Genomic DNA, 24,544 nt, shown 5'->3' on the forward strand with positions numbered 1-24,544 from the left:
TTGAAGCGACATCACGGGGGCGGCAGCAACCACCGCCGCCGGTTTGTGACTGCACTTTGACGCGAATCGATCGCTAGCGTTTCAACGGCGCTAGAGATTTTCACCGCCAGAGGTAGCAACCCGACCAATACGATATACTTCAACAAACGCACAATTATTTAAATTTTAATATTTATAAACATCATCAATATATTGATTTTTCAGTTCTAAGTTCCTAGAAACTAATTTGAATAGTTCAAGTTTGCAAACTAGGCAAAATCCTAAATGTATGTTGCAGATAACCTAAGGCGCAAATTAACTTTGGAACTGCCAGAAACATTAGAATATTTACACGAGCGCTAAATATTTAACGGCCCGGTTTTGACGGGCGCTAATTGTGCGAAACGCGAAACGCAAATTGAATTGACGTCTAGCAAGCGCTCGAATGCAAAATGCATGATGCATGGTGATGATGCGGCAGACTGCGCGGCGCCGCCACGGCGGATTCTGTTCGACGGTTTAACTGAATTATTTAACCCGATTTATTATTAAATCTCCGAGGCACTCACCTCGCTTTACTTTACCTTGAATTCACGATTACTTTGACGACTCTATCAAGGAATAATAATGTACATAATTTCTAATATCCAATAGTTGTGTAAAGTTTTATATACGAGTATATAATAATCAAAAATTTTCTCTGTTTGTTACAGGTGAGTTTGGAATTTATGGAAAACTAATTATTATTGCGGTATGAAGGTAAATATACTCACTGAATACATAAATATAACTCAATGGAAATCGCATTATTCACTTAAAAGAAAATGTTTGAAATAAGTTTATATTTTCCATTGCAAATAGTAAATATTATGGTTTTCGCGAGTGTGTTATTGTCAACAAAACACCAGACATGTCAAAGACCTTCGCGTAATTCATTATAAAATCACATTCAACTTTATGTTTTGATAATCTAAGTTTCGGCGTCACTTCAAGCGCAAATTATTCCAACAAACGATGATGCTTAGTCTTGAGATTTGAGCTTACAACTTTAATAAGCATTCACGCAGTTAGAGCTCTTGTTCTTTTTCTTTGGAAGCAAATTTCCGTCTCAACTGTGAGCAATCCACATACTTCCTGCGGGCTTGTTGAACTCCATCGCACGCATAATTTCTAATTCCACATTTTGTGTAATGAAACATTTCTCACCATAATATTTAACTGCTACCGTGCAGAGGAGACATGAACCGAAGTATTATCATTTGATATTTGTGTCCCATGCGCGCTTTACTCATTACAAGTATAACGAAAGAATAAAAGATAAACGAAAATAATCCGCAACATATTTAGCTTGTTCGGATGGCAAAAAAGGTAAAACAAAAACTACTCAGTTGGTTTATTGCCTTTTTATGACGCAATTGCGACTAGGGACTTGCTCACGCTCAATACGATGTTTTTTATTCTTGTTTCGTACATTTTCTGAATGTTTATTTCGTTGCCTTGCGTTGCGCGCTGGCAATCTTAAGATTGTGCACAATTCATGCTATCCCGATGAAGTTCATTGCTGTGCAAATCCGTTTTTATGATTGTTGGCATGTTGGAGAACGTACAATGGTTTGAGGCGACTTCCACCCTCGACATATACGCCCCCTAAGAAAACTCAAACTTATCTGAATATCAAAGTGTTTTATACGGTGAAGCGTCGCTTATAATTTTCGCAGCGTGGCGCGCGCATATTTTAGTGAATAAACAAACGTTTTCCCTGCGCGGAGGCATGGAAAATTTGCATGTTTGCGATGACGACTCACGGTTACAGGCGGCTATTATTGTGACAACACAAGAGTTTATCCGTTTCGTCGCCTTCTTTTTGAAGCTTCCTACCATTTGCGACGTTTTTGTGTAAACATCATTAGTGAATTGTTTTTATTCTTCTCGCAGAATACGGAATCTTGCTTGTTACGTGTTGGAACTTTATTCTGATATGGATATTTTAAATTTGATATTTTGCGAATGCGTGCATAACAAATGTGTGAAATATAAACGCAATTTGGAAATGTTTTGTTCTTTAACATTACATTCATTTTCTTTTGTTTCCAAACAGACAAGTAGGTAGGGGAAGGTTGCATAATTTGGACCAGCGCCTAAGTTGGACCACCACGATATCCGCGGACTGTTGAAGTTTATGCGAAAATTGACTGGCCCCTTGTTTTACTCGTATTTATAAACAATTAATGCAACTATTTGGGTTAAAACTTGCCGCGTGCTTTCGTCGTGACAACAACTTCGTGTATCATTGATTATCAAATCTATTATAACGACGTAAGTGCAAGAGCTGTCAAGCCGTTAAAACGTTAGTTTTACCGATTATTATTTTATCATCAGAAAGCTTCGTTATTTATCTATAATTTATAGTATTACATAATTTGGAGAGGTTATGTTATATTAAGATTGTCGTTGATCATTAAATATAAATTCTTCAAGTTGCCGAAGTTGGACCGAAGACAGGCACCGGGGTTTTAACAGGGAAAACGTATATCATTTTTTCGACCTCCTAGAAAAGCTTGTGGACGAGCACAAATCTTCGAAATGATCCACTGTATGAAATGCCGCACTTTGGTTTATACAAAATGTGCTTGTGTTACTGCTAAAACTAAAATTTACTATTGTGTCAATTGCCGTTAAAAAAGCATGGTCCAATTAAGGAAACCGCGCGGTCCAATTTAGGAAACCGGTTTCTTAATTTGGACCAAAAACACAATTTTTTTAAATTGAAATTTGAGGGGTATAAATATAATTTTTACTTAAACCAAAAATATCATTTTGTGGGTAAGCCTTGTGAGTTACTTTTCCGCTACTTAATTTTTATTGACAGTTTATATGTGGCTCTATAAATCAAAAAATATAAAAATGGTCCAAATATGGCTACTTTCCCCTATCACTTGAAACCAAACATTGTTTTCACGCTTATTACCCGGAATAAATCTTGAAATATAATTATTATTTTTGTTTGTTTTACAATGAATAGAAATAATTATTACGCTTGATTAAAGCATTATATTTAATGATTTAATATTTTATTTGGCGTAAATCTGGAACACCGAAATTTTTAAGCTGTGTTAGTTTTACTAAAGTGAAACTAAATTCTTCAAGCGTTGTTATATTTTTAGCACGCTGTATTCACTGAACTGATAAGCCGATGAAGTATTCGGTTGCCCTCCACAGCTATATAGTATCTGGCGTCGCGCATCCTGTAGGCATTTTCCCATTTCCGCTCGTATCTAATGCAAAATCGAACCAACTTATACATACAAAGACGCACATGTCCCTACTACGAAGCAGGTGTAGAGGGTGTAAGCAAGAGCATGCGAGATGATTTCTCCCGTCGTGGCACGTGAAACACGGCGAATATCCACCCTGAGCCCACGTCCTCGCATCGCTGCATGTGTTTCAGGGTAACGGCGGCAGTGTTCCGACAGTCTGCTTCCATTTTTGTTGGCTCCGTGCCCTATATTCAATTTTGTATTCGTCCGATGAGTTCTTCAGTGCGCACTCGCACAACCACTTCACGTGCATATCTCGCATAAGTGACATATTGTTGAGTAATAAGGTGCACGTACTCAAACATGGTCGCCGCGTACGACGTGCATACATGAATCAAACAATGGCGGATAGAGAAACAGAGTGGGTACATGCGACGCATCTATTCTCATCCATCCAATTTGGTCCAATTTCATAAATGATGAGAGTCTTGCCACGTTCGATGGATTTCATTTGGTTAGTTACGGGCGTTATTAGCGCGCCAGAAAATGTGGTTAAGTGCTGCTAGCCACGAGTCGAAAATATATGGAACACCAAAGGAACGAATTTCACCACGATTGGAGTCATTTTTCACGAGCGTAAAAAGAACTAATACTATTTCGCACGTAAAAAATAATCGCAGTTTAATATCGAGGCGCAAAAATACGCTGGAGAAAATGTTTAATTGACTGCAATATTTTTTCAAATGAGTTTTTTATGATATTTTGTGGTATTAACAAAGGTCAACTCATTTGTACAAAAAAAACGTGCTGTTTATGTGCGTTGAAGCAAATATAAAAGTTTGTCTGTCAGAAGCCAATAGCGTGGCTCGCACCTGATGGATGAAAAAAGTTAACAGAAATTGTATCTAATTGATGGATTGGAATGCCTTTTGAAGCTCTAATTTGCATTCGAAGCTTTGACGTTCAAGCAATATTTTTTTCTAGAATATTGCACAATTTGTTTACCTATAAGTTCTTTCTGACATTTACGATACTAAATTAAATTTTCTTTTTAAATTAAAACGTATTTAAAGACTTATACTTCAAGAAGTAATTGAAATATATTGATTGCATCAAATCTACGAATATCAACGTCTGTTGTTGACGTCTACGTTTCCTTCTGATTCACGTGGAAATGTGATCATGTGAAAGCTCACATATGTGTATTGTCTTCCTCACGTGTAAATACTCGAGTCAGATGCAATCGAACTCAACTCCTGCGAATATGACAATGGCTTTAGTGCTGCATCATCATTTGAAACACTTCAATAAATGGCGCCGCTTTTTATACATGCTGTTACAAATTTGTCTCATTTTAATATTTAATTTATACCTGCGGGTATATTTTTTAATCAAATATTATCTTTGCAATTAATTGCGCAGCTCCTATGTATATTTGATTTTGGAATATTTTACACATTTGGAACGCAAACAAGTTGTGAAGCGTTGAAATGTATACGAGCTGTGGAGAGAAACCCGCCGAAGTGAATAAACATTGTGCGCAATTGCTCGAACAATTGTCGGTGTCGAAGAAAAGAGGATGGCGGCAACCGGCGTTTGGTGGCGTACTCGTAGCGTCGTGTGCACTTCCACGTTCGATGTCCGCGCCGTGGTGGCGGCGGCGTCGACGATGCATATACGAGCGTCGCGCTCATAGTCGCTTCGTTATCGTCGTCGTCGGCGGCCGTGGCTGGCGGCGGCGAGGCACGTCTCGTCGTCGGTGCGAGTGGGATTGCGCGCGCGGATTCTTGAACGCGTGATCGCCACCATTCTCTAAACATCCGCCGCACGTGACGGGCCGAGTACCGGGCGCACCAAACTCAAATTCAAAATCACCGCTGACTAAACTCTAACCAACAACAAACAGCAACAACTAATCAGTCATCCTCAGCTAACTTAACAAGTGCGGGCGCGTTTCTTACGACAAACTACAACAAATGTGATTGCTCGACTACCATCATATTCTACGACTGATTACTGACTAAAAACCAATTACTAGAGTCGTACTTTCAGCTCAATAAAGAATTCATTTCTATTCAGTTATCAAAACATAACTTTGGGTACGTTTAATTTATGTTATAACAAACTATCATTGTCCCCTTTTCTGCAAAACGCTTGCGAAGGAGCCCAAGTGTGCACTTGTCCTCATTATCCTGGCGCCCAACAAGAATGACAACTCCTCACCGTACCCTTTTTGCACCCGACATGTGTCACACTAATGTGTTGCCTCTCTTGTCTCTGCTCCCGGTATGGTTGTCACACTTAATATTACTTAAAACCTAGGTCACACTAGGTCGCTTTAGATGTTTTCTTTTGAGTGTTGCTCGGGTGTTTTGTGTAAATAGCGTCCCTTTACGCGCGGCCCCGGCACAGTTATAGTTGTTCAGCACCGTGTAAACTGCAATAAACACAAATGTTGTTAATTCTCAAACATTTAGGTGCAAATGGGATAAACGTTTATCGAAATTAAATTCAGTAAGTTAATTGCGCGTTACAATTGTGTAAACTTGGTTATGTCTATTAAATCGAAACAACTAACGCGGAGTTATTTTGAGGTTAGAGTCGGTTAACGACTGAAAATGTAAATGTTTTATGAATTCTTAAAATTAGACTAGGAATTCGCAATGCACCTATGTCGGCTGGAATAAATCAAACAATGATATTTTTGGTTTGTAATTTCACTAGTGAAGTTTAAGTTCTTAACTTTGGAACAATCAATATTGCCGGTCATGCAGTTTGGTGGTTTGCCAATATTTATGTAAATCTAAATATATACTCTGTTTATTGTTTATTTAAAGATTCGTTATTATTACTCACTGGCTCAGTTGACTGACTTTCTGTTGAATATTTGATAATTGAGAAGTCGTGTTACTCATGTGACCTGCATCCAAATAAATACTAAATATTTTATTGTCAAAACTCCGAATGAAATGTGCGAAAGATAATCGATAAATAGCAGTTTTTTACGAAAACAAATCAAAACAAAGCACAAAAAATAAATGTTGACCATTGTAGGTACATAATATCTTCCTAATACTACTTAATAACATGCTAATGTCAGTTTTGAAAGGTATTAACCAATGTAGTTGCATGATAATTTATCAAATTAACCCAAATATAGTTTGAAACTGTAGGTGTGAATAAATGCACATAACTCAAGTGCCAGCACGCGCGATTTAACTCTTGACAACTGACAGAATACAGGCGTTATCGTTATACTCGTGAGCTATAATCATAACCGTTATAATGTCGCATCCAGATGAACTTGTTAAATATTTTTAGATATTGACACTTCTGCTCAATATCGTTCCGTAACAAATGCGAGTTGAGATGATCGTAATTGGCACATCGATTTTCTATTAAATTGTGCAGTAAAAATTGATAAGTATCTGCGGATATCGTGTCACTTTCTGTAGGTAGGTAGGTATATGATCCAATTTCAAAAATTGTGCAGTGTAACATAATATATTTAATCTTTTCTTTGTGGTTCATGTCGGGTTAAAACGAAAACTACAATCAAAATGCAATGATAAAAGAGTGGAAACAAAAGGGTTACTTTATTCTAAAAGTATTATATTGATTTTCTTGTTTTTACCGAACTTAAAAAACTGAAGTTTATTGTTATTTTAAAAAATCCAGTAAAAGTTATCTAACAATTTGATTGATACTACATTAATAAAGTTTAGTAGCATTTAACTTCATTATACTCTAGGGGAAAAACTGATACTCATAAAAATACTTACACAGTATAATTTAATATGAAAAATATGTGAGCACGTTATATAAAATTGTCCAGGCAAATTGTCGCTCATCACATTTCTATAACTATAATATATGCAGAGAATAACAGTAGATTATTTAGAGCGTTTATTAGCTTCTACGTTCTTCATTGAATTACTCTATCTGTAAATAATAAATGCGCTCACGTATTTTTTGATATTAATACCTAATGCGTTTTGAACACAAATGCGTTTTTATGGGTCACAGATAGAGAAAACCATTCGTCAATGTCTCGCAAACGCCTGCGACTAGACACTATGGTACAGAGCACTAGACAATGTATAGGAAAAAATATTTCTTCATTACAAGGATTTGACCCAGTGTAGTACGATCTGAGTACTTTGGTAAATAATTAACGGATATTGTGGAGCGAATATTAAGTTACCAATCGGGTAATTGATCGCAGCGTCGACTTCAGATAATTGACTAGGGAAGCAATCTGAAGGTAAAGACTTCAATCGTCGATGCCAGCTTTGACTTCGGATACTAACATTAGCAACATGGTAATAAGTTTTGCCATATATCTACGTATCATGAGATTGTTGACTGAAATCTTCATGCAGACTGTATTCATTTCAGTCGAGACATTAGCTAGATAGCAAGTAAATATTAATTTCTTCAGTTTTACTCTTGAGAAATGTGTAATAAGACGCGTTTTTTGTTATATAGGCAACACTATTCACATTAACACATTTTTAGGTTATTATTTTGTGCGCGGTAACAATTCGCTTGGGTTTTACTCGAGAACTTGAGAATTTCTTGGTCATGAAACGCGTAAAATACTTACCTACTTCTATTTCATGACAATACGTGTTCGTTTTGTGTTGCTGCACTTCCATTATTTGTCGATTAAAACCTCTAGGGTATTATTAACTACCAACTCTATTTGATGAAAATTGAATGTTCATGTTCATCAAGTTGAAGTTCACAGGTAGTTGTTATTAATTAATTTAAAACTTACACTCAACGTGTTAAAATGAAATTTATACGATATAAATTGCAATCAATCCAATTCAAGTATGTCAATATCACTCGCATTATTGCTTGCACATATGTATTTCAATTTCAATTCAACCGGTTATCAATAACCCATTGTACGTGTTCGTAAACATACAGGGTGCGTAGTTTGGCAGTTCAACATTGTGACCAAACAATTCAATTGTTCCCAAAATTTCACACAGCATTGATACAATTTGAAACAATTTGCATTCAAGTTACATATTTATTTGTTTCTAAACCAACCCACTAGTTGAGTGCTCGAAGTGCGCACTTTAATTATATTTAAACATTATGTAAATATCTTTGGAGATTACAGCCGGGGGTAGCGTTTGAATTTGAGTGGTTTGCCCCATGTAACTATGAACTATGTGCAATGCAACCACAACTATGCGTACACGGATGTTTGCTTGCTTTTAGGTTGCTTGCAATATGCATAATAATTAAGGGAAATTTAATTAAAGACCACCAGTTACATCCTCATTAAATCATCTACTATGCAGTCTAATTTAATAGTAATTGTGGGATAAATCAAATGCACAAAGATGAAAACATGTTTAATTGTTGTTTCATTATGAGCTTCGGATCAGATCGTGATTGTGATCAGATGATTTCATTTGGAACTTGGTTAATTATAACTGGTTCACAGATGTTGGAAAGTTTTTTGGTAATTATTGCTTGGATCTGTTCGTAACTCTCTAAAAGCCTTGCCGTCTATTTAATTATATTTATTGGGGCTGGAAGAAAGTTCAGAGGCTTTGTGGAAAATTGGCGTTGAGAGCGAATTGCCCCAATGTCATATTGAGCTATATTGAGTGTGGCAATGAGCCACTCCCTGAACATCGAGAGCTCTAACAACCCTTTTATGATACGAGCAGCTAATAGCGCCTGCACAAAGAATGAATTATGATTTCACAATATAGACAATTGCACTTTTGTATTTTTGAAGTTTCAAAGCGTTGCAAATGTTGTAAAAGTCGATTTTTGCATCAATTTGTCAAGTACCTAACAGCTAGTTATGTACGCCACCTTTGCACCGATATGAAAACGACAAATTTTCTTATATGAACGTCTGAAAAACGGCAATATATCACGCAGGAAAACCTGAGAAAACAAGCTAGCGTAAATAAGTAGGAAACATCGTGTCGGTTGTGTAACAAGCCGCTTCTAATAAGCGCCGTGGAAGGCAGTGTGTAACAAATCGAAGCAAAGAAGGGAAAAATGTTTGCATTCCGAAACGCACAAGCCGATGTCGAAGGTCGTGCTTCGTAGCGCTCGTATTTTATTCCCATGAATTCACCGAGGCACGCCAAACAACTCGCATCTATCACGAACGCATTCTTGCGTCTTCTTCCTAGGCACCAGCATGGCATCTAGGTGATTCATTCAGTTCGATGTGCAAATACTTAAAATTACAACGCTACGCCAGCAAACATTGCGGCGAACTCAATAAAATACAGCACACATCACGGAAGTTCCGAGTGTGAACTGTGAACTGTGAACTCAAATGTAGAGATCAGTAAAATCACTAAACTGTGAATCAGTAAACCTTTTAGAGCATTTCGTGCGAATAATTATTTGATGTTCATGCGATTGAAGCAGATCAACGTTAAATTGCTAACTAACAAACACTAAAATAGCCCAGAGCACGAAAGTTGACTAACGAAACTTTTGTTTTTATGTGAATTAAAACCGTTTGCCATTTTTGTGCATTTTTTATGAACGAGTTTAAAATGTTTTGCATACGCAACGAGGCAACCTTTTTAATAAAACATACTCATCCGCAAGAGATTTTTTGCTCCATGTCTGACCACTAAACATCTAAAACACAGAATCAGTAAAAGCTGAGAATCGTGACATTTGGTCATAGCATTCAGTCATCAATTCATGCATTTTTAAACGTTACACGTTGATCGATTTTCGATATTTAGATATTATTTAGTCGTTATGTATGCGACACGTAAACTGATATCATTAATATTCGATGAATAAATTTTCTACTTGTGGATTGCCATTAATTTCTTTCTTTGTTAAGAAAACATTTGTCTTAATTACATTAGAAAATTCTACATTCACGTTGCTGAATACAACCTTAACCGTAAAAATTTAAGACTCCGCGCGGGTATAATAAGTTAAACAGTATTTCATCCAGCAGTTCACTATGGAAATAATACCTCATCATACAATGTGCCCCGTGGCATACTTCACCTTTATAATCCGGGTTGATTTTAGATTCTGAGAATAAAAGTTATTCAATCTTATTGTATAGTCATACCTACCTTACATAAATAGAAAAACTTCAGCTTTTAAATGTGTTATACTGTTACAGGAACTTTGTACGCAAGTGGTGAAGAAAATTTGTTTCACTTATAACGTGTTTTTTTTTCTTTGCGGATACAAAGGTGCCTTCAGGCTATGAAAGTTTACGTTTTGTGTCGTTTGCGTTTTTCTTTTAAGCTCGTGCATTTCTCTTTCAATCTCTTCAACTCTGTCGGCACGGTGCGCCTGAGATTGGCCAGTATTTCACAAGCTGCGAGTCTCTTGTTTATTTTATTTTTGTGCGGCACAAAGATTTGTTTGTGTTATCAACGTCGAGTGTGGCGGCGGCGCATTCATCACGATGTTTTTCGCGCTTTTGATGGTTTTCGACCCTGAAATGAGATTAAATTCAAATGGGGGAAGCGGATGCGTTGGGAAAACGAATCATAAATTACAGAAACATAAAAAATTCAAACGTAATTTACTCAAATTCTTCTTTTATAGGGTAAGGTTGGCTAAGTCGTACCTAGTATCTTATTAACATACATAGTAGGTACTTCAAATTTAATTGAAACTGCGTATATTTCATGTAAAATGTTTACAAAAGTAGACATTTGTAGAAATGTTAATTATCATCTAATTAATCTTTTGTTTTAAATGTGATTTGTGATTGGTTTTGCGTGTAATGTGCGTGTGTGGGTTTGGCATTTCATCCCTACATTGTGGATTTGATCGCGGGCGAATGATTACCCAAACTACCGGTGCGTAAACGAATTTATCTTGAATTGCGAAACGGAACCCAAATTGAATCACCGCGGTATTGCCAGAGCTAGTAGGGTTATTGTTCTCTGGGTCCGATGGTTGAATAGTTGTGGGTGATGCACCTCCGCACGCAATTTTCACATTCAATTGTTGGTTAAATTCGGTCCGTTTTATCTGATAACCGTTAACTTGTTTTGCACACCTACAATGGTATCGCACGCAAATTTTGTAATTAAAGGTTAATGGGGTGAATATTTCAATGCAGTGAGGTCAATCTCATGTGGATGTCATGTTGGCAATTGATTTTGATTATCTGATACACTACCAAAAATGATTCATCATTGAAATAAGTAGGGGGAAGTCCCCTAGTGGCGGACACCTAAGGTTATTTATAAATAAATCAAAAAATATTTGAAGAAATGTTAATTAAATTATGACATATAGTAGATAACAAAGTTAGAAATCAAATTAAAATAACAAAAATGCAACCTCTGTTATAAAATAATTAATACTATCGATCAAACTTTGGTAATAAAAAGTATAGTTTTAAAAAGTGGCACCTAGTACCGAACACATATTTGTGCCATACCCCTCTCACCGGACATTTCAAATATGTCATATGGTTAGGTAGGCTACCTTGTTTGGTATTATTTATGGGGCGGTGGGGAGTGGGGTGATAGAATTTAACGATTTAATCAACGGATTTAACACACTGACTAGAAGCAGCCCGTGAATGCATACATCCACTAGCTAATGTGTTCATTTCAGTTACAATGAATACTTTAACTACGAATTTTAGCGAATGTATGCATTGACTAGTAAATGTATACATTTACTAATTGTATGCATTGACTGCAACATAGCCATCTCCTCACTCTCTCTCTCTCACAAGAAATATCAATATGTTTACTGTCCGGCGCTAAGGGACAACTTAGTGTCCGGTGCTAAGGGACAGACATTTCGTTCATTTGGTGGTACCTACTAAAATTGTTTAAAAAATCTAATAATATTCTACCATTTTACGGATAACAATCAAGTACTACTTGTATCTTTGAATACCACTCAAATGTAAATGCATAAATATACTAGTATTACATACATTGATATTTAGGTGACGTCGTGATTTTGCGCCTGAAACAGCAAACGGCTGCTCCCGCCGTGGCCGTGTGCGTTACTGGCGAGCCACGACGAGTGATCCTGTACCTGTGTGCCCCCCGCGCCCCTTTCACTTGTTTTTTGAAATGAAAAGATTTAAACTAGCTTAAATAGTACGAGTGTCCGGTGCTAGGTGCCGTCCGGCGTTACGGGACTTCCCCCTAAGTAATGTCGGATGTGTTGCATATACCTATAACATATCGGAGAATAATAATAATAATATTAATAATAGTTTTTTTTTATAAAATTTGAAGCAAATTCTGAGCGTACATTGCATTATTGACTTTGCCATTCATTTGAAATTTTACAAAGTAATAAAATTTCAGTTGCATGCAATGGACGTTAATTGTTTGCTTTATACTCGGATTATTTTGTGAACATTATGCGATAATAAGCATGTTCTTGACATCCAAGCTTCATTCATTTTCGAGTAGCGCCTCTATATCAAACAATGAGCGCGTGATGAGCGCGAAGGCTTTTAATTAAATACCCATCGCAGTGATAAAGCGAGTGGTCGCAAATTACAAATCTGCATTTCTATAAAATTCTCTCCGGACATTCGCATTCCATATCAATCATCCGACAAAGACCCATAAAATCCCGAGACCGGTGCTCACAACTTTCGATTAGGTATTTTCATGGCTAATAATTAAACATGAACTGAATGTAAATAGTGGATTAGCCATAATGGCAAAGTTCTGTGAGCATGCGTGACTAAATTAATTAACGATGAATGTGTTTCCATCCAACTGTGGGCATTGGACGCCTTTATGAATGTTAATTGTGAAATTGTGCAATTGCATTGTGACATTTGTGGCATCAGGTTGCTCTTCATTTTCAATATTCATATAATTAATTAAATAATTGCAGGGGCGTTTTTGACGGGAAGCCATTGTAATTAAAATAAAATTCAGGAAGTTTTATTCCGTGCTGTGGCAATTTAAATCATGAAAATTGAGTTTTATTGTAGCGAAAAATTAAATTTCTGACAGTGCGGATTTTGAATCATTGCGAGGAAATGATTTTATTTTACATTTCATGTTTTTTGATGATGATAAAAATTCAATTTACTCTACTTTATTGATTCATATGCAGTGCCTACGTAGAAATATGGTTAAAATAAATTCATTTTATTATGTGTTAATTTTATAGCTATGATTTATCCTCTTGATTCATTGCGTTTATTAGAATTTTATTACTCGGCTTTACGCCATTGCTACAAAATGTATGCAGGCATTAACTTGCCCCCCTACTATATACGGCGCCATGTTGACTTAACTCCCACGTGCGCTAGAGGCATGTGATTCGTCATCAGCGTGCATCTTCACTGTGATCATGTGCGCAGGTATATTTGACCCGTCGTAAATCAGTCCCAAATTACACGCCCGTTTGTTCACACGTGCCGCGCCATTAATAAGCAATATTTGGTGTGTTGGAGATGAACCGCCGCCATAGAGAATCGATTCAATCTACGAAACAAATGTATGTAATAATAAACTAAAATTTATTTCATTCGTTACTAGTAAATATTGCGTAATAAAGTTTTTCTTTGTGTGTGATTTCTAAAAATTAATTAAATTAGGAAATGTAGGTACGCTTCTAATATAGTACAATAACACAATAGTAGGGTGCAGTTTTACTTCACTGGCGTTATAGGTATACTAAAACAAAAGGCAACACGCTGAAAGAGAAAAAAGCTCGTCGGAGTAAAATGGTAACAGTAGAGCGCGTATTAAATATTCATCCATAGTGTATACTTGGTTGCCTTTCAGCTTTATTCATTCTGTTCGTGTATCTCATTCTGCAGGCAACTTTCACGTTTTTAATAACTCATAGGTACATTTTGCAGTTTATTAATTTTAATGATAACAATCGCACAATGAGGATAACAGTATCAAAGCTAATATTAAGCGTGGGTTATAAAATATTTAGAGATATCCACCAACAAACCCTTCAGTATTGGGGATCAATTTATAAACAAAACTCAAGCTAAATATTAATTAATATTATATAGGATGAAGCATACAAGACAATTATTTTATTATGTGCAGTTTGGCAGCCCTTCGCCTGCATCAACAACTTTCGATTCTTGTTAATTATGTTGTTAATCTACCATAAAGTGGTGTAGTGTTTAGTTTACAACAAGCTATATTCAAAGTAAATTTTAATCAAACCTCTTGAATGATCTATTCATCGTCATCCATTTAATATTCAATAATATTGAATAAACGAGTGGATTATGTGATTTCCAACAATTTCTCTGCTTTGAATGCAAAAGACTGGACGAAGTAGCAGTAGCATTACATAAACGCAATAATAAAGCCTTCGGTTCTCCGGCAATCGCGCACGCTTTATCCACCAAATAAAAAGGCAAAGCTATGCCTGAATCCGGCTTTCTTTCCGCTACCGTTGTAACAATGTTTTCGTTTACATCCCGAGTAGAACATGTCTCCGCATGAAGACGCGCAATATTACATATTTCAAGCGCATTGAACTGTGAGAAAGTAGCATCGTTGCACGCAAAGTAAAGCAAAGCAGTAAGTAGTTCTGCCAGTAATGTAAAAGTCAGCAGGAAAAAAGAACGAAATATGTACTGAAGACGCGGGTCGAAGTTTGTGGTACATTATCGTCAGCAACAGTCTTTGTCAGCCGTTTGCGTGTGCATTATGAAAATGGCCGGATCATTTCAATGTGCGCTCTTCCCTGAGTCTAATGCCCAGTTGGTTGACAATGCTTTAATGTCACAAGGCATGAAGTAAAGTACGCTTATAAAATACAACATTGTATCCGAATCGAGTGAATAAAAATGGTAGCTGCCTGATACACTACGTTTCTTCGTGCGCAAGGTCGTTGAAAGTTAATCAAGTGTGCTTGTTGTTTTAATATTGGGTAATTAATTTTAATTTTATGCGGCCATAGAGAGTAGTTATGAACATATTCACAAAATATAGACTATAATTTTTTTTCTGTGCAGGTATTTCTTATGTTTACAAGGTCCTTACTTTAATAATGTCTTAATCTAAAAAGCAGATAGCTCGTTGTAGGTACTTTGCTGTATTTAAATAAGGAAAAGGTCAGATAAGGTTTCTTTCGCCAAATAAAAATATTTACGTCCGTCTTGTTTTTTCTCTCTCTTCGTGTTTACGATATCATTTCGAAGCAATTCTGTTCTACCAAAGCTTAAATATAACGAGCTGCTTGCACTCCAACTACCACCTGCGTTGGTATTCATGCAAAATTGCTGGCCGCAGCAAATTTAGTCATAATCTTTATCCTAACGACGCATCGACCTGTGTGTAGATAACGAAGAATATCGATTTTTACACCCACCTCATGCACGGACATGCACTCGTCATCTCCGGTTTCACTTTTATCATCAGCCAAATGATGTTGGTCGGTGAGTTGAAGTTGAAGTTTCAGGCTACACGGTGTAGCATTAAACTAACAAGCGTTTTATCAATATTGTAGTTATCTGACGCATTCAATAACGTAGTATACAGAGTATTATACTTACATTAACTGAGGTGTGAGTTAAATTTCAAAAGATTTAATTCTAAACTAAAATTTTACTTTGTGTAAACATAGTTGGAGTGAACTTATAATGTGAATAACCACAACACTCAGGATATAATATATCCTTCGTAGGTACTCCCACCTGCAAACAATCTTCATGCAAGCAAACAAATCAACTTGACACGTGGCGTCTCCTTCTGTTCTATAAACTTTAGTTCGTTTCAACACTTATCAAACAGTTTACCAACTGTTTGTATAAATACAAAAACGGAATACTCATTTGTGAGATTTTTATTTTGTGTGTAATTTGTATACTTCTGGAGTTTCTGATATTTACTGAAAGAAATAAAACTAGTGTAGGTCAGGTTAACATATTCAATTGTACCGACACGTTTTACTGCCACGAGAGTTGCTTCGTGTTATTGCACTTGATGTGTTACCCGTTACCATTTCCATTAATTACGAGTGCAAAGTGCATATTCATTTAATATTCTAGGCGCCACGCCGTGCTGTAGCTTGTGTGAGCAATCGTGCTATCAACGTGCCTTAAATAAAGATTCGTACTTTGCTATTCAGCAATAGCAAGTTTAATGAATGAACTTGTAATGTGTTTCTACATATTCAAGATAATAATTTAGTAAATATTGCAATAGATGGCGTTAGTAATATTAAATAACTTTTTGTAGAATTAAAAATAAAACTTTTAATTCTTTGAAAGTTATCTATAAATAGAAACTTTTGAACTTAAATATTCAACTAGCTAATTGAAACTGCCTTCTCAAAAATTAATCACTTTTAATACGAACAAATTCTCTTAATCCTTGTTGTTTAAAACTTTCCAATTTCACGTCCTTCGTATTGCGTTTTATCTTTTGTCAATGTAACGTTTTCCATTTGAATCTCATAAAAATTTCATAAATCATGATTTCTTTCACAGTTTGCCCTCCAATACTCCCTCTTGCAAGCCCTGTGTCATTGAATCATTTATTTCCCATCAAGTGTCCGCAATGCACACAACCGTAATTTGATATTCTGCGTTTCGTGCTCATTTGAGTTGACACTTTTTTGCTCTGTTTCAAAATTATTCGCAAATGAATTGCGTTACACTTCAGTTGTTTGAATGTTAGCTTTTACATTATCCGAAATGACACACATGTTTTTGGTTTTCATCTGCAAGCCTATATGGTTGAGCATGCATAGAAATGATGAGATTTCGCGCGGGGCGACACAATTTGTGCCTAAAAGTGTTTGAGAATTATTTACACATGAAGCGTACGGGTCAAATCCGTTCTACTTGTATGTATTATCACGACAATTGCATGTCAATGTGAAAATTTAACAAAATGGACTTGCGGTTTGAAATTTGTCACTAATGAATGCACGACGCAATGTGAAATGTGTTTTGTACCTTGTTCCGAAAGCTTCGTACTTGTTCGTATTTATTTGTCTATTTAACTGCACGCCCCAATCAACCAAGTACCTAGTTTAATTCTATGTTGGAAGTCTAATTCAATTTAATTTAAAATTTGATTTAAAGCTGATAAAACTAGCTTTTTACATTTATTTGAACTTTTAAAAACCCAATAATGCCGCTCTAGTGGTGCTAGTTTGTAAAGTGCGTGGTAAAAGCATTCCACTACTGAAAATACGATTTATTCGTCAGCCGCTCAACATGTCAATGTACTTCTTCCGCCTGCACAATCTGCGCCGCGAAGAGGACAAGAAACGACGCGCACGCGCGCAGCAGAAACGCAAAGGATTCTCGCGTTATGCGAATGCTGGCCTTACACTCGCACCCAGCCGCCTCTTCGAGCGTCCTCCTCTGACGCCGTCGGACTCTTTGGACGAGGTGGCGTTCCAAATACCAAGGTGATAAACATTTCACACTATCACGATAGTTATTGGTGTTGGTACTTACTTAATGTTACTTCAATTTATTTTTTTAGTCACATAACGTTATAGGTTTTTATTGAGTCAATTTTAGTTTCGAAATTATGTGGATTTAAAATATCGTGGTGTTTAAGTTCTTGCAAGTTTAATTAACTTCGCCAAAGTTAGTTGGCGACTATATTGCGCACACGTGAAAACTCATACAACTCAAACTGTTACTTACCTTCTACCTGCTCGCTTCAATTTTCAACTATTATATTAAAGTTAGCCGGTTTAGCTAAACTTAACGTTGTCATTTTTAATGAATAATTTGAGGCGTGGATGTTGTGTTTGCATTTTGTTGAAATTACATCTGCAGTAGGCGTCGCGCTGGTTTAATTTTATAACTTTGTTTCCTCATTATTTCTCACATTTCCACAACATCAATGCGCTTTTTGCAGCAGGATTATTGAATTTCATAAATATGATTTATTTTTACATAAATATCTATCAATAACAGAAATTTATTCTATGTCATGTTATTTTCGGAATATTAACAGTCTATTTTAAGTTTTATCCACAGTTTTATTTAAATAGCTATTTTCACCACCGTTTTAAATGTTATATTATTATTATAATCACAAATGTATAATTATTTTAAGCATTCTGCTAATCATTGCCTTGCAATAATTTCAGCATGTAAGTTCAGGGCAAAAGGAAACATTAATGCAAATTTTATGAGCTCGTTAAATGTTACGGGATAATAACGGATAATTTGGTATTTGGTGAATAAATAATACAGCAGTTTATTTTCTGGCTTATTTTGCCGTTTATTGATTTAGATAAATTGATTTTGTTTTCCGATAATTAGATTCACTACTTACCTGTTGCGTTTGATTGGTGGGACGGCATGCATGAGTGGATTATTGATTACATACGTATATGAAAATGTGGACAGCCCTATTTAGGGGTTTAGGGGTGAAATTATGTCGTTGGTCGCCCTCTATGTGTGTCCGCCGGAAGCAGTAGGGGTGGAAATCACCAACGGGAATTGCAGGATATAGAAACTTTTCCTGGTGTTCGGATTTAAATTTTTAGATATGGGATTAATCATATAAAATTCTACTTTAAACTTAAGTTATTTGTTCTTAAAAAGTTTGCTATTAATATATCTTCGATTATTTATTGATTTTAAATGAAAACTCTATTTTCTCGTGGAAATTATTCAAAAATATTTCAAAATATTTGCTTCTGCAATTACTTCAGTATATTATTAATTTTTGCTTTTACTTTTTTTTCTTAATTCAATAATTATCTGCTCAAATCTCAAATTACATTCGTGATAATCAAGCATGATGTTGATCAACAAACCGACGTTTAACTTCCCAATCAATCACGATCGTAATACGAGCATGTTCTGGCATTAGCCGCGACGAAATAAAAAGTCCCCGCCGCAAAACATCGCTTATTGCGTTAATGACGCTCGACGCGTTAGAAGAGAGCCACGTAATAATGCCCTGCGTCCTCCGCACACGTGTGAAGTGCTTTCATCCCAGTTTCTCATTATTGCCACTTATGCGTGCACGTTCATTGTTCACTGACTACGCAGCGAGTGTAAAGCACCGGGCGGTCGGGTCGGCTAGAATGCTTTGCATGATCATCTCCAAATTAATGAATCGTCCGGTTTCAAAACAATAAATCGATTAATATCTATGCATACCATGTGGATAACCATGAATTTAGTATTAAATGTAAACTATGTTGTGGTTTTCAATGCATTTGCATTAGATGCAAACATAACAATAATATATTGTTATATTTAGATCCTTTAAAGAGGATATTGCGATCAAAATCATGACATGGCTTTCATTTATTTAAATATATTTCAGGTCGATGTATTGTTGGTTGCTTCTTGCATTTCAGGACAATTTATCACTATTATATAGGAATAAACGTCTACTATTTCATTGTTAGGAAAAAGTCTTTTAGTTTATTTCATTTTATTTCGCTTTTTGGCTTATTTTTAGACGGTTAGAAATTCATTAATTTCGATCAAAAGCACGAATTTAGTAACTACGCATTGTGCAGAACTTGTTTCCGTGAAATTTGATGGGTAAAAATGTTTTTCACCTTCAGCTACAACTATAGGTTATATATGTTTGTTGCGTTTGGACACGAACGACATGCAGGGTATATTTAATCAAGCATTTCGATACGAGCGAATAGGTCCACTGCGCACGGCTGGTTTACAGTCGGGCGGTCTTCCCAAAATTCCAAAACGAAGCGATCCGGGGTATTGTTAGTCGTGACATTCAATTCTCCGATGCCGACATGCGAATATGCCGTCGCACGCATGCATGAAGTATTCATTCTCGCATTCGTTCACATACAAAATTTGCAGTTGCGTGCGGTAATTTTGCCAGCCTACAATGGAGTCTCGTGTCGAGACAAAAGACGATGAATTGAACAGGTCTCACACAATAATTACAACTAAATTTTGCGCACCAAAGTTGTAATTACGGGCGGGGCTAACAACCGCCAGGTGTTATTGTTGTTGTTGTATACGTGGTTTAAATTTTGAACTCTACCAGGAAATATAATAATAATTACAATACCAGGAAGTTGACTGTAAGGTTTACGCACAAAGTGAAAATTTGCTTTAACGTAAAATATAATATGCGTTTTATTTTTTGAATTTGCGTTGGGAAAATCGGTTTAAACAAGTTTTAGTTTGGGTCAATGACGTTTAAGAAATTCGCGTGTTTGCACATACATCTCTTAGTATTGTAACCTCTAGAGAACGGCATGAACAAAAGACGCTAATTAGGTTAGAGCCGATTAAAAATGTACAGCGTTCCAACAACGTTATGGTGCAGGCGCCGGGCGCTGTGCTTTATTCAACCAAAACCTTTTATATCCCACTAGAAATTAATTATACATTACTAACAATTTAATTTGATAAAAATAAATTTATGTTTTTGAAAATCACAACACAAACATGAAAGATGATAGAATAGTAATCAACATATTAATTCGTCTTCTAGATGAATAGGAACACGGATTTACGTATTACAAATTTAAATCAGATACAAGTTACAACATGAACTGCACCACAACAAACGTTTGCGAGTCTACAATCTAATTTTAAACTCAACTTGTAACCGCAGTTTATTGTATCAACTATTTCGGTGCACTAAGGTATACTTGATATTTTGTTTCATTGGGGGATGCTAGCATATTTAGAAGCTGCGCAGTATAATATTTTGAATTATGTGTTTATTGCAATTTGTTTTCTAACTCAATGAAAACAAGCAAGTAATTAAATAACTTTAAGGAGTGTAATCATAAAGTTTTACTTCTAGTGAAATAACTACAGTTTGTAAAATAATACGACGTTGACATTTAATTTAATTGATGTTGATTTATAATTATCGCTAAAATATACTACAAGAGTTTTTTGCTAGAGACATAGACAAACAAAGTTTAGTCTAGCCAAAGAATGACGCATCATGTTTACTGTCATCATTAAAAATTGTGATACCGCTGAAATCAACACTCAATTCTTGGTATTTATTACTAGAATTGACCATTCGTATTTGCACGATTTTATTTGCGTAATAAATCATCGCACTTTGGTTTTTTTCAATAATAAAATTGAATTTATTATCGAGGTGATGGTGACGTTCGTACCAAGTGAAAGTTTAAATTAGTTTCTTCGTAATTAAAATGTAAATAACGCGATGTCTATCGTTGAGAATCCCTAAGCGTTTTTTCCGCATATAGCTGGGCCGATTTACGAGCGGGTGGGGTGTAATACTGGTGAAGGAATGATGAATTTATTATTCAGAAGATTAATCCTATAGATATAGTTTTGTGTATGGTGCGCCGCGCCAATGCTCTTGCGCTTATGAAATGATCCGGACTTTATTTTCTAATTAGCCATTGGGTCGTTGCTTTAAATTAAACATAAGGCTAATGAAAGTCAGTTTTATATGTCTGCTTTGAAATTGCTCTTGTTTTATTAGATCCGATGATATTTCAAATCGTTTAATTTTTAATCACTTGTTTTTATTTTTATGTGTTCAGTAGCTATAGATAATCTTGTAGATAGTTGACGTTTAGTTTACAAGCATTAATGTGCATATGGTACGATTCGACATAGTTGGGGTAGCGCGTTGCAGGCAAGCGGCGTCGTTTTGCTAGTGGTGGGGTCGGCGGAACGCCGGCTGTCGCGACGCTTTTCAGTGGCGTGTAGCGCCCCCGCGAAGGAGCATGAGGTGCGCGCCGTGTGTCATCCTTCGCGCGTCCGCCGTCGTGCACCGAACACACATGTAGAATTAGTGCGTGTATCGTGTTTTGACATCACAATCGCACCAAATAATAAAATTAATCGAAAAAAAAAATCAAACACACACGAAATTTTTGTGATAACGTAATTTGTGTCTTGTGGCGTGGATGATTGAATTCGTCGCTATTATGGGATCATCGAGTAGATACAGTTCGTACAACTGTTTAACAAGTTGGGATAGTTATGATAAGATTCCTAGGTAATTTTATTTTAATGTTCATTAGTCACAATGGTAGCAGTGTACATATACCAACGATGTAAATACTTGCTTTGTCATACATAATATCGTGACGGTTTTGCGTTTTCTGCGTGTTTCCCATCGTCGTACTCCGACATTGCAATTTGATTTGATTAGAATTTTCCATTAAATACGAGACCATCATTTACATTTCCACCACACCTAATGGATATGCGCTGGCGTCCGAACGTCTAAACAACAACACGACCGCAACTAGTGCGTAATTGAGAAGCCAACCGAAAACTATACCAACTTGTTGGTTCACGTCATTATACTTACGTTACGTTTATATTAACCAAATTCTAAAATTCATTATAATATGTAGGTCAATACAATATCTGGCGTATACATTTTCGTGAAGTTGTGGTTACCGCATGGTTACGCGTCCGTTCGAACAAATGTGCTTGTTAGTTACGTTCGAGTATAATGCACAAAGCAACTAATGATAAGATAGCACCCTCTTGCAACCAACACGGGACATATTTTCATAAAAGCCTATGGTCTACGCGTGTCTCGCCGAGCGAATAGTGTTTCTGGGCGTTGCGAAGTATAAAAATGTGTTTGTACCGACATTACTATTTATATTTACACATTTAATTGCATTTGGTGTGTAAAGAGCATAATGATTCCCCAAGTATACATAATTTATAATATAATCAATATATTCTGCGGGTAAAACTTGCCATTTTGTTTTTGAGCAAGTTCACATCAAAATTTGATGATATATAGGTAATTAAAGTATTCTGGAACTAACTTTACTTTACAATAATTTCTTGAATTTTATGGTTTATGGTTCCTATTTTTTATATTTTAGTGATATCTACTTTTATTAGGTTATAATGTTTTATGAATTGTAAATTAATAAAATTTTCCAATGGAATTCTGGATATAAACTGATTAAATATAAAAAATATTCATTAAACTCGCAATCATTTCAAAAATAAAACCTGTAATCTTGAAATTTTTCGGTTTACGATTTGAACAATTACACTTTTAATTTTTCCTTTGTTTGTTTTTATTTTTATTTTATTCCGTTAATAATAATATTTTAGTGTGCACAGAAATTATATATTTATATTTCTCAACCAGTCATGCGATGTAGCGGCGAATCGAAGTTTTCACACGTTTATCGCCCAGTAGTATTGACGGTTTGTTGTGATGTGGATCGCCATGTTTCCTGCCAATGTGTCCGTCGCCATGATGTGTGTGCATTATGTATTTGTCCAGTCGCTATCCTTGGCTGCACCGCGCCGAGGGTCGTATTTTAATATTGTTGGCAAGCGCATTCACGGCTTGGCATCATCATTATACCCTGTTCGCGCATTACCTACATGCACCCACATTCATGCTTTTATGCGACGCAACAATGGCGAGGCACATTAGGGGCAAGTAATGCGGGAAAATATGCGTGCGATGGAGCGTTTCCTTAAATTTCAGAAATAAACAAACCGCGGAATTGCGAACAGTGAACGCAAGCGCTGGATTAAGAATGATTGTTGTGTATTATATGACTTCATCAAGTATGGTGTAAGTGTAGTTTGTTCAACGTTGCACTGCATTGAGGTTATATATAATTTGGGACTATTGTGTGCAGTTGAGGCAGATTCTAGTTTAATTTAAGTGAAATAAATTACAGAATATGCGGATAAAAACAGAATTACGATTTTGTAGCAAAGGAAAATTACATTTTAGGCTACTTAAATATGTATTTAGCAATTTATTACTAGCTATTATTCCTGGGGAATTAAATAATTAAGTTTTTTGTTGTTAATTCTCCGAGCTCGCAAAATAGCATGATTAATTATGGACAAACAAAATATTTGCCCAAACGTTGTATTGCTGGTCAAAAGTGCTGGCCGGTCTCCGAGGATTTGTGGCCCTAGCCACTTCGTGTGGTTGACTTGAATAATTACAAGTGCGGTTCGCAATGCGGACTTTCACACCACGTGTATTTTTGTTTGTTTGCATGGCTGCACCTGAAAACTGTCCCGAACAGTTTAAACAAGCGTGAGATCAAAACGAAAATTGCATTAAATAATCCGTATCTAATCCGTTTCAAGACAATTTCTATTTTAAATTGAATGAGACCAATGGCCTAACTGAAAGCGATGGAACATCAAAGAGTTAGTTAACAGAAGGAGACTGAATGCAGTAGACTGTTAGTTCAATTAATGCTTTGCTAGAATTTTGGAAGGCAATTCACAGTGGAAAACAATTACATTGAATAAGTTTATTTTTAGCGTTGTAGAACTTAAAAATCCTTTTAAGAAAATGGGCATTACTACATTATATTACATTTGCCTAGCGGGTGGGATCTCAGGTCTCGTCCTTTTTATATCTCGTTTCGTT

At 36.0% G+C, this 24,544-nt stretch overlaps 1 protein-coding gene across 9 annotated transcripts in view; it reads left to right on the forward strand.

The window, feature by feature from the left end:
* Nucleotides 1-4,950: 4,950 nt before the first annotated feature.
* The window catches only part of SLO2 (slowpoke 2), a 37,113-nt gene continuing 17,519 nt past the window's right edge, over nt 4,951-24,544 (forward strand). For 7 of the 9 annotated variants that reach the window (XM_065305017.1, XM_065305019.1, XM_065305018.1 and 4 more), the window contains exons 1-2: nt 4,951-5,335; nt 17,404-17,609. In XM_065305017.1, the coding sequence (XP_065161089.1) occupies nt 17,413-17,609 (197 nt within the window). In that variant the 5' untranslated portion in view covers nt 4,951-5,335; nt 17,404-17,412. Of the gene's footprint in view, nt 5,336-17,403; nt 17,610-21,899; nt 22,157-24,544 lie in introns of those variants that run through there. The other 2 variants (XM_065305024.1, XM_065305025.1) reach the window with 1 other exon arrangement.

The sequence above is a fragment of the Atheta coriaria genome, unplaced genomic scaffold, assembly GCF_025399875.1.
Source record: "Atheta coriaria isolate IRGN ID8LTWV9N9 unplaced genomic scaffold, Caltech_Dcor_3.1 hic_scaffold_6_pilon, whole genome shotgun sequence".
NCBI classification, from domain to species: domain Eukaryota; kingdom Metazoa; phylum Arthropoda; class Insecta; order Coleoptera; family Staphylinidae; genus Dalotia; species Dalotia coriaria.